We start from the raw sequence: 17,783 nt of genomic DNA on the forward strand, positions 1-17,783 counted from the left end.
TAAGATTTGAAGGTTGCCAAAGCTGAGAGACATTTTAAACAAGACCCGTCTTAGTTTTCCAAGATTTTTGGTTTTTCAACTGCATTATATACCATTGCTTCTGGAAAATTGAGGGTAATAAGCAGCTTACATTTTACGTCTTATATACAGTATGTAAATCTTCAATGATTTTCTCTACCATCAAAGCACATTTCAAGGTTTAAAAATCTCAGTTATACCTACTTAGGTTTATTACTTTACTCACAGACTCTAATATAGAAACCGAATATTTATGCCATTGCTTCTATCAAATGCAACATGTTTCTTCAGTCTATTTAGTTATCCACAAAGTCTATTTACAAAGCATATGTATGATTTCCTCTGACTAATAGGTCATACAAATACGTAAGCAGTGTTTTTCAACTCCTAACTGTAGCAAGATGAACCATCAATGTTTATATTGTGCCTGAGTGCGTAATGCAAAAATATCATCCAGAGACTATATATTTTTAAATCAAAAGTCTAGCTTTACAAAGTCACACACAGTATGGTCTTCTATTGTAAATATACTCTCAGTATAGGTAGACATGTTTCTAATATAGTATGAGTTGTTAAAGAAAAGGCTGAGATATAGTCACCAAGTGTTTACTAATAACATAAACTATTGCAAAGTTTGAAAACAATGATCAGGCCAAATATACATGAAAGTTTGAATGGAATGCTGAGGACTTAGTGAATGCTGAAACATGACTCATGTAAAAGTCTGCTACTCTGGCCTGATGCTCCTCAAGTTTCAATGACCCCTTAAATGTCCTCAGATGCACATGCAGTTTATGTCACTGACCACTGTTGGTCAAAACCATCATTGGATGTGCTCATTTTTCGAATTTGGAGTATCCAGTTGTGCCCTACCCTGACACAAAGCTTAGAGGTCTTTCCTGCAAACTGTAAAATCATGTAAAAACAATAGGATCTCAGAAATACCACATTTGACAATTGGTCACGAAAGATGTTAGCACCTCAATAAAAATTAGAATTGTTCACTGGATATGCCAAAGGAAAGTGGAAAAAAAATGAAAAGGTATGCTCTGTTTTTCATTTGTTTGTTTTTTCCTACCAATCACAGTTCTCCTCACAGTGTTAGACTTTTAGGTCACTCTGATGTGGCAGTACCTTATAGGATGAGGGGCCAGTACTCGTTTTTTTCATTTGACCTTTGCAGTCCACATGGTCCAGTTAGTTGAAGCCACAGAATAAAGACCAGAGAGAGCAAAATTATTGCTAAAGTGCAACTCTATTAGTAGAATGCAATTAACAGGGCTAATGAATGTGTATGCCAATGTCTTATTTTTTTTCAAAACCAACATCATCTAACAACATATTCTTTCAGTTTTCCCATAAAACCTGCATTGAGAATGATATCATGGCCCCAGGCAGGCATTTACCAGATTGAATGTTTTGCTGATCTGAACACCACCTGTGTTCCAATTTTTTGGCTAATACATGGTTTTGTATTTCAATATGTTCTCATACATTAAAGAAGTGAAACACAATTATACGTTATAGAGTTTATATGCATCATGATAATATAATTTGAGAAATTATCTCTATAGATTATGCCAACAAAGCATTCTTAGGAAGATTTTTTTCAATGTCCTAGCCAGTTAAGTTGATCTATCTGTTTGATAATCTAAAACTATAGATTGTTGGAAAATGAGAAAAATAATAGGGAAAACATACAAGTTCCTTTTCTGTGTGTCTCAATGATACATTATCTTGAATTTGGTTCTATTAAAGCTTTAGATGACCATTTCTGTACACATGGCTATTTCATTTATTTAGTAGTTTTGAAATGTTAGCAAATATATTGTATTTGTAGAGCATCATTTCATTATAGATTATTAATATTCACCAATCATGCCAATGAGATTATATACTCTGCCACAGACTACTAGAAAAATTTGATCATTATTAAATTCAATGTTATTTTACAGTGTGAACTCTAAGTAATAGCACAAGTTCTGGACTTTGAATCTGGCTGCTGTCCTCACTCGAACCATTACAATGACCTTGTTAACAAGGAAGGAATCAATGGGGAAGTATCACAACCAGAGATTGGCTGCGTGTCCAAGGGTGCTTTGTCTTATTGCCAGGATCAGACTGTGAAATCACAGAGGCAAGCTGATGTCATCAGAGGCAACTCTGCCTATTTCAAGTCCTAGAATCACCCCAGGGGATTCAACAGTAGTAGAAAAACATCACATTCTCTTAATGGACACCCCTTATTTGTAGAAACATTATGACTATTAACATTTGTTATACAAACCCAATTTATTTGTGCTCATCTGTAGAATCCTACAGACACTAAAGACTAAATGATACTAATTTTAGGAGGTGTTTCTAAACAGACAAAGACAACGTTTGGTTTTATTATCATTTGTATCCCTCAGAAGTTGTGTGTACACAACTTTCATCTAATACGTCAATGTCAACTTGTCCACGTTTCTCGATGAAGTGAAAGAATCTGATTCTTGGCTGTGTCTTAATGCCTGTAGGAAGCTTCTAGGCTATTTGTGTACCCAAATTTAAAACTTGCACCTTGTTTCATTAAATAAGTGTTTTTCTTATTTGTGACTTGGACAAATTAGTGTTAATGTGATGTAAAAGACCTATTATCATAGGTACAAGTAATGAACACTATTAGTTGTGAAAGATTAAAATTTCCTTGGAAAGAAAAATGATAGTATCAGAATAAGAATACATGAGGAATATATACATATACACCTGTTTCACACAGAAAGCTTTCTGTAAAAAAATACAAAAGCAACCAGTGCTGTATATTATGTAAACTCACAAAGTGTAAAAGTGTACTTTATACACAAACATGAAGCATAAATTAAAAAGTAGGACAACAGCAAAACATTTTAAATATAGAAAAATTTGCACATATTTTTGTTAAATAAGAATAAATAATTTTATCAACAAATTCACATACCAGTTGCAAAAACAATAAATTACTTTTTTTCAGTGCTGCAACTTTTTTTTGTTTGTGATTTATCCCTTAATTCCTAGTTTAGTGGGATAAAACTGTTTCCACAGGAAGGCAAAGAAAGATAAATTTATTGAATAAATTATAACAATGCCCTTATATTTCTAAACAGCAAGGCAGGGCTTAATTTAAATTTTTCTGATCTAGAAGAAATAAATGTCATTTTCTTCTGACTCCCTTTGTACTTAATAAAACTTATTATGGAGTGCTTAGTTATGTAAGTGAGATTAGATTCTTACAAACCTGAGCATTTTCAGACAAATTCTTTTTTTTTCTAAAAAAAGAAATAGCCCCTAGCATCCTGAATTCTAGACATCTTTAAAAATTCAAGATGCAACAATGGAAAGGTGAAAGACAGTACGAAGTCAAAACTGGACTGACTTAGATTTGAGTTGTATAGAATCTTCCCTTTGTTCATAATTCTTGGTATCTACTGAATACTCCATTTCTCTGAATTTCAGTTTCCAGTCCATATCACCTTCTCCAGGAATTTAGACATACATTCTTCAGTCAATCTAGTGAGACTCATGAGAAAAAGGTGGAGAAAACTACTTAAAAGCATGGAATAGTGGTTTATTTGCTCTAAGCCCTCTAGGATTGTTTCTATGACATGTGTAAACCATCACTATCTGAGGGAAACATGAATCATTGACAAATCATATTAAAAATTTATGAGTATAGTAAGAGAAGCTGAGTAGGAGACAACTACATTTATGCCTCAATTATTATTATTATTATCATTATTTTTTGAGACGGAGTCTCGCTCTGTCGCCCAGGCTGGAGTGCAGTGGCCGGATCTCAGCTCACTCTGCAAGCTCCGCCTCCCGGGTTCACGCCATTCTCCTGCCTCAGCCTCCCGAGTAGCTGGGACTACAGGCGCCCGCCACCTCGCCCGGCTAGTTTTTTGTATTTTTTAGTAGAGACGGGGTTTCACCGGGTTAGCCAGGATGGTCTCGATCTCCTGACCTTGTGATCCGCCCGTCTTGGCCTCCCAAAGTGCTCAATTATTTTTTAATGTTATTGGGAATATAACCACAAAAAAAAATAAAATAAATTTTGTCACATTTGAGTTACTTGATTAAAATTATTTCCAAAATGGAAAAAAGTAACATTAGCCTCTCTCCTAATTCTCTTTGCACAGACAAATGGCACTAGGATTATTATTTTTTTCTCGCCTATTTGACTAGATTTGTTTTCTGCCCTTGGCATTGGGTGATCTCCATCAAATATAGGTTATCAGCCTTCTACAGGCCTCACTTCTCAAACTGATAATTTATTAAGAAAAAAAATTGCTACATCTAAAGCAAAGTCAGTCTGTGAAAATTCAAAGGTTGATAATTGGTTTTGTAAAACAATTATTTGTTTTAAAAGCAATTTCTTAAGAAAATACTAAAAACAGTGAGACATCTATTTTCCTGGCCCACTGAAATGATGTGACATAGTGATCAGTTACATAATTCTTTTATATTAAAAATATCTTATAATAAAAATAAACTCTCATGAGCTTGTATAACTCAAACAATGGTTCCCTAAGATTTTTACATGCAACTCTTTAACAATAGGCACATTTGGCATGATTATTATGAATTTTTATGAAGAAAAATTGGTTTTGCAGTGTTTCACAACAAAAGAAATCCCAGTGAAATGAAACAACTTAGATTTTCTAAGCTGTGAGGTTGGTAATGGGGGTGGGGTGTACATTTTATCATCTAAAAAGATACCTTTAGGTGTGTGCTTATAAAATAATTTCCATGTCTAACTATTCAAACTTACAACCTACCTAAACAGGCTATGGAAACAAAAACAACAACTTTCTGAAAATCATCACGTTTCCTCACTCAGACACTTACAGGTACAACCAAGTGCTTTCCAGTTGGGAAAAATCTTTAGTACAATAGGAATATACTTAGGTTTTTAAAATTAAGAAATCATTGCCTATGATGTGGAAACAGTCTTATTCATATTAACCACGTTTTGGCATTTACCACATTAACAATGATAACCACTTCTCAATGTGGCTAACTACCAAGTGATCTTTAATGTTTCTAATAAACTAAGTCAAGAAATACAAAACATTGTAGGTCTTACTGAACCCTGAAACAAAACAAATAAGCGAACACAAATGCATTTTAAAGGCTTGCTGGTAAGAGGTATACCAGTGTTGAAGGTGTTGGACATGATAGAAAACTTGCTGTGTGTTTTGTACGTATGTTATACATTGTGAGATATCAGATGAAAGCTCTGGAGAGAGAAAGTAGTTGTGAGAATACAAATTGAAAACACAGTGAAATACAATTTTTTTCCTTTTAAGTTTCCAACACAAGGAAACTAGTTTTCAGACTCTTGAGTACTGATCACACACACACAGGCAAACCCTACTTCTACATCTGAAGTTATGCATTAATTTGGCTAGCTACCTGAAAAAAATACAGGCAGTCAAAGGTTGAAGTAAATGAACCCGTGTATGTATTTAAGTGACTAGATACACTGAGATCTATTTACTTTTCAAAATTTCTCAGAAGATACTTGCTGTCAAAATAGTTTTTTGACTGAAATTTTATCTCCTGTAGTCAAAATATACTAAATCTTATTAAAACAGCAGCAAGTTCTTAATTTCCAGTAAAATATCCACAGCTCTTTCTGGAAACTGAAGGAAGTTGAAATAGCTGCAGACCTACTTTGGTCAAACACTTTTTTTATAGAAATATATATGGATATTTTAATAGAACCAAGGGATATAAAGTGACATATTAAGGGAGAATGTATTTACAAACAGTAAAAAGAAGCTACTGTGTATTATGGGTGAAAATGATTATGATGCCATTAAAGACATTCTATAAGAGGTAGGTGACAAGGGGGAGACAGTTCTGCCATCTTCAAATGTCCCCTGATTTTACATTCATCAGTGTTTCTTTCTTGTAAGCCCAGGGGATGTTCAATAACTCCCAAGTTTTTCTATATTGCAAGGTCACCACTGTCACGTGAAGCAGTGCACATCCTCTTTTGGTCACAGAGAGCAGATTCTGCCCATTATTGGACTCCTGTTGACAATGCCACTGAAGCATGACTTTCTGTGAGTTAGGTAGACCTCCTGTTCACCACGACAGCATCAGTGCTGAATCCTCCAGTTATCTTTGTGCATAAGATCATAACCACAGGCTAACATTTCTTCAGCAAGCATTGCTTAAACGCAGAAGGCCTCTGGGAGAGAGGACATCCTTTCGCTAACTTCCGGTTTCCATCCTGGCACTGCACCGTCCTGGTGTGCCAACCTGTGTCACAGGTCCTAGAGCAGGCGAGCCATGGGCCCGTGACCCACTGCAGCTGCGAAGTGTGTGATCCCACTTTATTGCTGCCATGACTAGTGACAGAGTTTACTTTTGGAGTGGACTTCTTGGGAACAAAAAAGCTATAACGGACATCTAATGGTTTCGTGGGATCTGTTGCAAGGATCTGCACTATTAGAATTTCCTTCGTGGCAGAGTAGCCCATGCCATGCAAGAAGTCGTCCCTGTGGCTCCAACCACTATAGTTCATGACTGTTCCATTGATGTCAATGATAGTCTCTGAAGTGGAGATCATGTACTTTCCATTGATAAGGTACTCACCATTTTTCTTTTTCAGGGCTAAATAGGCAGTGAATCTAGTCTGGTCTTTGGCTTTGAACTGTCGAACTTTTATGTGGGTTGCCCCTTCAGGAATCCTCACCACGTCAGTGTAGCCCTTACTGGAAGTAGGAATGTTCACAGGAAGTGGGGGGAGGTGGTTAAAAAAAAGGAGAAAAAATAAGTAAACAGTAAATAATAAACAAGTTCTCTAAAAAGTCTTCTCTTAACACACAGTTTTAATGTCTTTAAGAGATCAGTTTAAAATTGAGTTTAAGAATTATTTTTTATGACAAAATTGCAATTAGCCTACAGTATTGTATACACTTTAACGGAGGTGTTCCAAATTAGGATGATGCTAGCAACCTGCCTTCATTTGAAAAAATTATACTAACTTTCAAGATTTATGAAACCATTTTCATCCTTATCAAATCCTATCACTTTTACAAATCTATTTTACATTCTTTCTGGCACAAAATGGGATATATTTAAATACAAACTGACAAAAGTATGCCTTCACTTAATCTCATATAATTCTTTAATGTTTCTCAAATTTGCCTCCACGTTAGAATCATGTGGAGATCTTTTAAATCTTTCAGAGCCTACCCACACCTCAGACCAATTAAATCCCATCTTCCATGATTGGGCACAGGCAAGAGCACTTTTGAAACTTCTCACATTGTTCCAATGTGCAGACTAATTGGGAACGCAGAATTAATTAGTTTTTGGACTAGAGGCGAGTAGAGTCTCTGCATCCCTTTCTACTAGAACTCTGGATTTTGTGGGACAGGCCACTAAATGAAGCACGCAGTTTCGAAATTGGGTAATGATATTACTAATACCATCATAAAAGGGGAATTTTTATAAATGACTTAGCAAATGTTTCTGAATTCTTAGTGCCCATAAGATATGATAGATTGAGAAAGGCTTTATGGTGAGTGACATATAAGTCTTCAAAGAGCCATCATCTGTTCAAAAAAATGGGGAAAGACATAAATATCTTTAATACCCATAAGCCTGTGAGGAATGCTAGGATGGAAATGCTAATTAAGCACCAAGTGTGAGGTGAGGAGTCTACTGTTGTCCACATTTTTGCCTTTTTAAGTAAATTCATAATAGGGTCTCTTTACTTTCCTAGTTATTTAAACAGGAATACTATTGGCTTGCACAGTTTTACTGACGTGTGGAGCTGAACTCTCAGTTCTCATTCACATGCTAAAAATCCAAGTGTGTTTCCCTTACTCCAGAGTTTCCTCTGAATTGGAAAGGAAGCTGATCGCCAAGGAAGCGTTCTATAGTGACAGCCACACAGGCGATACAGCTTCCCACAGTGTTGAAGAGAGATGATGCAATGCTCAGGGTGTTCCTTATTCTGTCTAACTCGATTCATTAATTTTATTTTTGTAGTTACAGATCAGACTTTGTTACAGATGTGTTTTGTAGTACCTAATACTAATAAATAATCCATGAAACTATAGTGGCTTCAAAAAAAGTCAAAAGGGATGTTAGAGAATTCCTTGAAGCCAGGAGTTCAAGAGCAGCCTGGGCAATATAGGGGAGACCTTGTCTCTACAAAAAGTAAAAAAGTTAGCCAGGGATGGTGGTGCATGCCTACGGTCCTAGCTACTGGCAAGGCTGAAGTAGGAGGATCACTTAGCCCAGGTCTTTGAGTGAGCTATGATTGCACCACTGCACTCCAGCCTGAGTAACAGAATGAGATCTGTCTAAACAGAAGGTAGTTGGAGATAAATATGTCATCTCACACAAAAAGGGTATGAAATGGGGATATATGAAAGTATTTGAACAAGTTCACTTTAGAGTTGATTAGTGGCAGTGTTGGGCTTAAAAGCCAGGCTTGACTGGATGCCGTGCTCACGCCTGTAATCCCAGCACTTTGGGAGGCCGAGGCGGGGGGATCACCTGAGGACAGGAGTTCCTGACCAGCCTGGTAAACATGGTGAAATCCTGTCTCTACTAAAAATACAAAAAGTAGCTCGGTGTGGTGGCCCATGCCTCTAATCCCAGCTATTCTGGTGGCTGAGACAGGAGAATCGCTTGAACCTGGGAGGCAGAGGTTGCAGTGAGCCAAGATTGCGCCACTGCACTCCAGCCTGGGCAACAGAGTTAGACTCTGTCTTAAAAAAAAAAAAAAAAAAAAGTCAGGCTCTTGACTCCCAATTAGTGCTCTTTTTCACTACGTCCCCAGGCATAAAATCCTGACCCCTGCCAGCCGTATGTTATAGCGGTTAAATGAAATTAAATTCTGGTTATGTCCAGAGTTTAAATGATGCCCAGTAGGGAGTAAGTAAAATAAAGAATAAAGGGTAAGGAAAGCTTTTTTGGGTGTTTACCCTTGTTCCTTAGAGCTTGTCTCATCTTAAGAATTAGTATGATGGTCAGCATTGCTGTAGGTCTTCAAACGGAGTTTCACAAGCACTGGTAAACCTGAATATTAGTGCCCTGACTTTTTAGTGCCTTAGTAAAAGATGATTCTCTTGATATTCCTGATTCCTTTTCTTTACATCCTGCTTGGTATCATTTAAACTCCAGACACGAACCAGCTTTCCTGACTACCATAAGTGAATGCAATTTTCATATAACTCTTACAAAGTATGGCTAGCAGGGTAAAGGAATCTTGTTTTGTTCAGCACTATCTGCCCAGTGCCAAGGGCAATGTCTGTCATGAAGAAACGTATTCATGATATCCAAGCTTGCTGTCAGAGAAGGGATGCTTTGGTCTGCTCCCAGCAAACAAAATATGTGGTGATATCAATTGATAAGAGCTGTGAAGAAACAGAGTAAGGTAAGAAGTTACACAGTAGTGGTGGGAATGCAGGAGATGCCCTCTTGTTCATGTACAGTAGCCACCATCTGGGCAGGTGACATTTGACAGAAACCTAAGAGATTCTGGAAGGTGTACTGCTCATTAATAGTGGAAAGTGTTCCAGGCAGAGGAAACAGCATCCTCATACCTGGTGTCATGTTTTTGAAGTGCCACAAAGTCCATTCTGGTCAGAGCAGAGCAAGAGAAGGGGACAGTGTAGAAAAGACACAGAGGAGGGAAGGGGCCAGATCTTTTAGCACCTTGGAGATTACAAAACAGTCTTGGGCACTGACTCTAAGTAAGATGGAAGCCATTGGAGGCTATTGATCAAAGGAATGCAATGATCTGATCTAGGTAATAGCCATGGCTTTCCTTGCTTGGTAAGACAAGATTGAGGGGCAAAGGATCCAGAGGTCACGAGAAGACTGCAGTGTTAGTCCAGGCAAGATCTGATGAACACTTGGATTGAGGTGGGAGCGGTCACTGTGGTGAGGGGCACCCAGATGCTGGAGATGTGGTGGAAATAGAACCGACAGGATCTGGTGATGGATGGATGTGGGGTGAGAGAAAATGAGACATGAACCATGACTTCAGAGTTTTGGTTTCAATAGTAGAAAGACTGAGTTGCCATTTACTGAGATGAGGAAAACTGAGGGAGGAGCAAGTTAGGATTAGGGTCATATTGTGTAGGCTTAAACTTGATAAAATATTTTAATATGTATGATCTCATTTCACCTTCACAACAGTTTTATTAACCGTATGATAATAATTACTAGGATTTCCACTTTACTTTTGAGAAATCTCACGGTAAAGAAATTAGGTGACGATTCAAAGATCACATGTCTAAGCAATCATTGAGCCAAAGTTTGATTACAAATATTCCAGTATGAGATCAATGTTCCTTTTTATAAACCATATAAATTACTATGGCCTTCCTAGGTAATAACTTTGAACTACTCAAACAAGTCATTTGTACCATAATATAATCTTGGTCAAGCCAATTTTCCAGTGGTTACATTGCATACCACTTGTTGCTATAATGAATTTCTTCATCTTTTCATGTGAAAAAAATGTGCAGATATTAGTTGTCAACACAAAAATACTTAAAATGCTAAATTTGGCAATTTGAAAAGTGGTTTATAACTTTATATAAATCAGAATATGTACCATAAAGTGTATAAGGTATTACTTTCTAAAAGTAATTTTGTTTCTAATCTGATTCCTGAATTCTCTCTCTCCCTCCTTTCCTTTTCCTTTCTTTCTTTTCTCCCTCCCTCCCTTTTCTTTCTTTCTTTCTGTCTTTCTTTTTCTTTCTTTCTTTTCTCTTTCTTTCTTTCTCTTTTTCTTCTTTCTTCTCTTTCTTTCTCTTTCTTTCTTCTTTTTTTCTTTCTTTCTTTCTTTTTCTTTCTTTCTTTCTCTTTCTCTCTCTCTCTCTCTCTCTCTTTCTCTATTTTTTTTTTTCAAAGTGACCTGTGCATTCTAGGATTTCAGTTATGGTGTCTGTTCTTCTCTGGCATTCATTAGCCATGGAGAATTGGCTAACTCCTATATTTTCAGAGTCCATCTCATTTTTAAAACAGAAGGTTGGACTGATCATCTCCAAGGTGTTTAATACCTTTGAAACATATAAAAATGCAGGCTATAATTGGGCATGCAGGGTTTTTGACATAGATGGTCTAACACAATTGGGTGAATAATTATTTCATTAGTAAATAGAATTAGTAATGCCTATTTTAACTCAGAATAAATTTTTCAGCCATATATTTTCAAATCGCATCAGAGGAAATTTATAGTTTTTACATTAACATTTTTAATTATTTTAATAAATCCTATTGTTAATTTGGTTTGCATATTACTCTCAAATTACAGACAACAGAGCACGTACATCAAGAATACAGATACTTTTGACTAATAACACTCAGCCTAAGAGTGGTTTGGGAAGAAAAGCAAGCCTGTGTTTTACCAGACTCCAGTCATCTCAGTCATCCTACCTGATAGCATGTTTTATGCCAGAAATTGGTACTTTATAAACTTGAATATTTAAAGCAAAAGTGTAATCTAGGACCACAAGAGGAAGCAGGAGACAGACACTGCTGCATGTATTTCTTTAGAGAGTAGATATAAACCAGGATACTTCACTAGGATTGTTACCCACACCACTGCCATGAACTTACATTTTGCAAGGAGAAATGTTTTCTTAAGGAAAACACAGTGTAAGGAGAATTTGTTTTTGAAACTACAGTTAAGATCGAAACCAGCCAACCTTATCTAAATTATGTTTTAGGAATAACAATAGATCTGCAACATATCACTAAAGTGGAATGTCACCCACTCTTTCTTTTCAGTTTTCCGACTCTGCCAGCTATTGATTCCCATGGCTACTGCAGTTTATCTGCTTCCAGAGGCGTCATGAGTTATCCCTGAGCAACCAGAGTTTTATTCATCTCCTGTCTCTTCCTTCTCATGTTTAAAATGTGTTTCTAGAGCCACGTTAGACCTCCTTGTACACATAGCTTAGGATGTAATATGGACCCCCCTTTATCAATTTTGCAAGCGTCTAAAGCTTTGTTGAATTCACACAAAGGCAAAGGTTCTATCATTACCTTTTCTTATTAAAGGTTCCAACAATCTTTGTACAGCTGGAGTTGTCTCCTCCACATACCCCGCACTTGTCATACTGCAGCTTTGAGCCGATGATGCTGTCACAGCCAGTTCTCACACACTTCCCCCGGACGCAGACAGAATTGCTGTACGGCCTACATTCAGTGCCGTCGGTCACCTGAATCACGGCAAACACATTAGCAGTGGGAAACGTGTGCGTCAGTATTTGCTCCTTTGGTCAACTAGTAAGGTCTCATTTGTGATTTTTTGAGTTTGATGGGCATAGACAGTTCATTGAAAAAAAAAAAAGCCAAAAAACATAGTTTCTGGAAGTATCTAACTGAAAAATCCTTGGCATATTGCCAGACAGCAGATTACAATAAGCCTAGGTTACACAGTTTCTCTCTTAAGCTTACCTCTGAATGTGTTAAGAGACACAAGGTACTTATCTTCGTTTTTGTACGCATAATACATTCTCGCGATACCATCTTGGCTTTTTATGATAGAAAAAAGTGTTTTGGACTTGGGGTTTTGGACTATCATTTGTGTGCAGAACTGAATATGAGCAGGCTTGAGAATGCAAAGATCCTTCTTTGTTGCATAGTTGTTATGATAATGACAAATTCGAAAATCTAAACTTGCCATTCAAAACTATGTCATGGTTGGAGAGCATTCCCTATTGTGTGTTGAACTGTCAGACACCGAAATAGAGGCAACCAAATTAGTATAGAAAAAGGAGTCTGGAGAAGTTAGATGAACGGACTTACTGGAAGAGACTGAACATATTTTGAATAAAGGGATTAGTGTATAGTTTAAAAGCTAGTTATAAAACAGTGTGTACATAGATTGTGGCTTGTGCATGTGAGTATAGTATATATACACTCACATACATAAATAAGCCTGTAAATTTCATATGTATGTATATAGAAAACTCTTTTTATGCATGTGTGTATGTTGTGAATGAATGTGTGTGTGTGTGAACTGAAGTAGAATATACTTCGTCAGGTTAATAGCTCTGTAGATGGTGGTATTTTCAGGTGATTTTTATGTTTTTACTGCTGTGTAATTTTTTAAATGAAAATGCATTATTTTCTAATAAAAACACGATATTTAAAAAATTACATAAATTGGACATTAGCTTGTTTTTCAATAACATGTCATAAATATCTGAAGGCCAAGTTTCAGAGGTAATTTTTTTTCTGAGACAGAGTCTCGCTCTCTTACCAGGCTGGAGTGCAGTGGTGTGATCTCGGTTCACTGCAATCTCCACCTCACGGGTTCAAACGATTCTCCTGCCTCAGCCTCCCGAGCAGCTGGGATTACAGGCATGCACCACCACACCCAACTAATTTTTGTATTTTTAGTAGAGATGGGGTTTCATCATGTGAAAGCCCGCCTCGGCTTCCCAAAGTGCTGGGGTTACAGGTGTGAGCCATTGCACCCAGCCATAGGTGATTTTAAATGTAGCCACTGTTTATAAATGTGTAAATTGCTGTATAACACTGACCATAAGAATAAAACTCTGCTATAGATTTAGAAAATGCTCACTTGTGAAAAATAAGTCATGTTCCATACACAAATATTATAACATACGTAACTAGAGGGACATTGATTCATATTAAGGGTTCTTGACTTATTCAAAAGCCTCAGGCAAAGGTATATGATCTTGAAACCCATCTCCATGGCTCATCAAAGGAATTCTTAAGTAAATCACAGAAAAATAGAAAAAGTTTTCTTGCCTTGGAGTCTCCTTTACAATGGTGCTTAGGAAATACTAGTTGTTTTCATGGTTACTTTAAAGTTAAGGCCACACTTTGCCTTCCTTGACAGGGAGTTACACCTTTTAAATATAGCTTTTAAAACATTTACTTGTTCTGTTTATAAAATAATTTTTATTCATTGTGTAAAGTTTGAAAATATAGAAGTTATAGAGATGAAAATAAAAACCTTCCAAAATCTAACTGACCCCAAACTAATAGCTGTTTACATCTTGCGTCCGCAGGCTTCGTTCTACCAAATAATTTCCACCAGTACGCCCACCACTTCTGCACAGTTGGTGTGTAGTTACCTTTGGAGAAAATACCACATAGTAGCCAGTGCCCTTGGCTCTGCAGGTCAGCTTGCACACATCCGCTGGCAGGACGCCTGCATATTTGGGAACCCATTCCACAAAAGTTTTGACTCCTTTTGCATCAGACTGATAGCCGTTTTTGGCCTCACACTGTTCATGACGAAATGATTTACCTAGAAAACAAACATGTTACAGTATTATTTGTCAGTTCTGAAACTTAGATCTATTCTTGTGGGTTTAAATAGTTAATTTTAAGGATAAGATGCAAAGTTGTTTTTTTTTTTTTGCACAGTCTCTTTACTCAATAGTACTGATGGATTTTATCCATACATAGAGTTCAAAATGGTGATTATTTATTCCAGTTCTCTGAATACTCTGTTGCTTATAATAATAACTTAAACATCACATATATGGACGGGCATGGTGGTTCCTGCCTGTAATCCCAGCACTTTGCGAGGTTGAGGCAGGCAGATCACGAGGTCAGGAGTTCGAGACCAGTCTGACCAACACAGTAAAACTCCATCTCTACTAAAAATACAATAAATAAATAAATAAATAAATAAATAAATAAATAGCAAGCCAAGTGTGGTGGTGTGCACCTGTAATCCCAGCTACTCAGGAGGCTGAGGCAGGAGAATCGTGTGAACCCAGGAGGCGGAGGCTGCAGTGAGCCAAGATCGTGCCGCTGCACTCCAACCTGGGCAACAGTGCGAGACTCCGTCTCAAAAAAAAAAAAAAATTCACATACGTGTTTGTTATTGATCTGCATATTGGTGGAACTGCGCAGTCTAAGATTAATATTATTTCCCCAGCTTCCTGTATTAATTATTGCTAGAATACAAATGACATGTAGCATGTGATGGTTGCTGACACTTGGGAGCAGCGTACCATTGGGCGGGCAGGGCATGAGACCGCAGGAGCGGTAGATGGCTCTCTTCCCTGTGCAGTAGCGTCCGTTGTTTCTGGGAGCAGGGTTATTACAGTGACGATAGGCAAACTGCACTCCTCCTCCACATGAGCGAGAACACTGGCCCCAGGATCCCCAAGACCCCCAGTTGCCATGGCTTGATGTCTGAAAATAGAAGATATTTTAACTCAGATGAGAGAAAAACAATCAAAATGTGCATTCGGAAATCACTTGCTTTTAACGACAAAGTAGAAACTTTGTCACAGACAGTTATATTTTCACTGAATTTAACATGATCATGCTTTGGAAATGCAATACATTTCCAGTGTTAAGCAATCCATCTTTTCTACCACCCCCACTCCAGCACTAGAAGATCTGAAAGCGTCATCCTAAGTACTGAGCACACCACAAAGATTACCTCCTGGTTTCTATGGGCCATTGTAAATTATGTCTTCTGATTTGGTTCATCTCTGTTAATATCACTGAAGCATGGTAACTTTTTGTCCACTCTGATCTTGGATCTTTATTGAAACGTATAATGCTGAAGGATCTGCATGGCACTGGTCATTATTTGTGTTTGCATCTGTTTAGCAGTAAAACTCTGCGGTCCCTTTGTTGACAACCCACATCCTGTCTGTGACCGACTCCATGACGTACATAAATGTACCGGACCCAACTTGGTTTAATTCCTAATTAGATGTGACAGATACTGAAGTGCACTCACGGCATACATACAGACACACCCCTTAGGGAAGGAAGAGCCCTTTTATGGCAACCCAAGTCTATTTCTCTGGAGACATTCCGGGAGGGAGCTTAGAGATTCCGAAAGGAAGAATCTGATCAGCTGCTTTGCTGAGGGAATCTGTGAATTGCCTCTGGCTGACTGTGTCAGGTTATCTGATGGTGCATGGCTGAGTGATGCTCTGGAAAGATACAGGCAATGGGCACATGATAATTCTCTTCTAGGGACTTTGCAAATCTTGTGGGTTGAGAGCGAGCACCTATTTTACTCAGGTCTTGAAAATTAACAGGGCAGTTGCTGATCTGAAGTGGACTGTGTATATGGTGGCAGATGTGTTTTCCCGGAGCAGCCATAAGTTACTTTAGCTCCTAAATTTAGATGAACTTATTGTCAAGGGGAAAAAAGTGACCATTTGGAGCTCACCAAATATGTACATGGACCACATGTATCAGCTCTGCTATTACCTCCTTACTGAATTTAAATACTTACATTCTGATAACTTCAGCAAGAGAAGTTTGAAAGTAAACTTCCCAAAGGCAATGAATAGGCTCCTGCCTGGGGTCTCAATTAGACAGAATCTGAGTTACATGAGTATTTGTTAAAAGATGTAAACCACAAAGAAATCCCTGGTATCTGCATTTTCCCCAGTAAATCTCAGATCACTGAGAATGGCTACTGAGAGTAAAAGAAGCCGTAAATAAATCTCAAAATGAAAAGTTTTTAAATCAGAAAATAAAACCTTCTGAGGACAGTGACCATACCCATCACAAGAATGCACTTCACTTCTTGGGCCTCCAGGCCCTGACTGATGAGAAAATCACTTACTGAATAATATTTTTTCTTGGTTTTGTCCACACATTTGCCCTGCAGGCAGATTCTCCCCTTTCCACAAGGCGTCCCTTCCACAGCAGGCAGTTTCTTGGTAAGACAGACCATCTGGCCCTGGCGGACCACGGCACACCACAGGCGAGCGCAGACATCCATGCCGGGACACACGGAGTACTCGGGGCCGAATGTCAGGTTACACTGCTGAGTGGCATCATAGGTCTGTCCTGGGAGTTCTTCGGGGCCCAGGATCTGCTTTCGTGGTTGGTCCAGCAAACAGTTACCTACAAGAATATCTGAGATTGACCACGGCTCTGTGTTTAGGTTTCAAACCGCTAAAGTCATGGATCTAAAAATAAAATGCCCCGGCTGGTGTTGGAGCACGAGGCACCTACGGATCTGCAGTGTAATGCTCTGGAGAGGGACTCCACGGGGACAAGGCTGGGCGCCTCCTGCGACGCACGATACCCTCCAGGGTTCTCAGGAGTGATACGCTCCGGAATGTCTGTGACAATAGCGGTGAGGTTGGCAGGGGTGTGATGAAATAAAATGATTTTGTAATAATTACTTGTGAAAATAGCCGTTGTGCTAAGGCGCTAAACGAAATTGGGATGGACCTAGAGGAAATCAGATGGTGAATTTTAATAATAATAATAATAATGATAATGAAACATTGACTACTTCGAGAAACAGAGTTTGCCTTTGGCACTCTATTTGTATAACCCATTACCCATTTCTAACTCACCCCTTCCCCATGTGCCTATCACATGTCTCCTTTCCACTAATTCCATAAATAATAGCCAAGCTGGATCCTCATTCATTCTTACAGTCACTCGACAAGCATTTGTTCAGCACCTACAATGTTCTAGAAAACACACTAGGTATCTGAAATACAGAAAAATGACCCAGATCTACCTTTGAAGGCCTCCCAATAAAGTCAAGGAGATAAAGTATTTCTCCCAGACTGATAAAAATTTTAATAAAAAGCTTTCAAGATTCACAGAACAAAGGAGCAGTGAAAAAAGAAAAAATAGTCTTCGATAATTTAGGATTAGGCTAGTCTTTATACTCTTCTCTTTGTATCTATTTAATGGAATTGGTATTTGTTGAGTATTTGGAGCGTATCTGCTGAAGCAAGGTAGGCATCTCATTGCATCATGTATGAGGGTGTACAGGCAGA

General features: G+C 38.0%; 1 protein-coding gene across 1 annotated transcript in view; it reads right to left on the reverse strand.

Annotated features, from left to right (window-relative positions):
* Positions 1–5,272: 5,272 nt before the first annotated feature.
* ADAMTS5 (ADAM metallopeptidase with thrombospondin type 1 motif, 5) overlaps positions 5,273–17,783 on the reverse strand; it is a 51,122-nt gene continuing 38,611 nt past the window's right edge. Inside the window, exons 5-9 of the mRNA XM_011998316.1 lie at positions 16,604–16,887; positions 15,018–15,201; positions 14,127–14,302; positions 12,061–12,236; positions 5,273–6,755 (exon numbers count right to left, since the gene is read on the reverse strand). Coding sequence (XP_011853706.1) covers positions 6,188–6,755; positions 12,061–12,236; positions 14,127–14,302; positions 15,018–15,201; positions 16,604–16,887 — 1,388 coding nt within the window. The 3' untranslated portion in view covers positions 5,273–6,187. The remainder of the gene's footprint in view (positions 6,756–12,060; positions 12,237–14,126; positions 14,303–15,017; positions 15,202–16,603; positions 16,888–17,783) is intronic.

The sequence above is a fragment of the Mandrillus leucophaeus genome, unplaced genomic scaffold (genome assembly GCF_000951045.1).
Source record: "Mandrillus leucophaeus isolate KB7577 unplaced genomic scaffold, Mleu.le_1.0 Scaffold567, whole genome shotgun sequence".
Lineage (NCBI taxonomy): Eukaryota > Metazoa > Chordata > Mammalia > Primates > Cercopithecidae > Mandrillus > Mandrillus leucophaeus.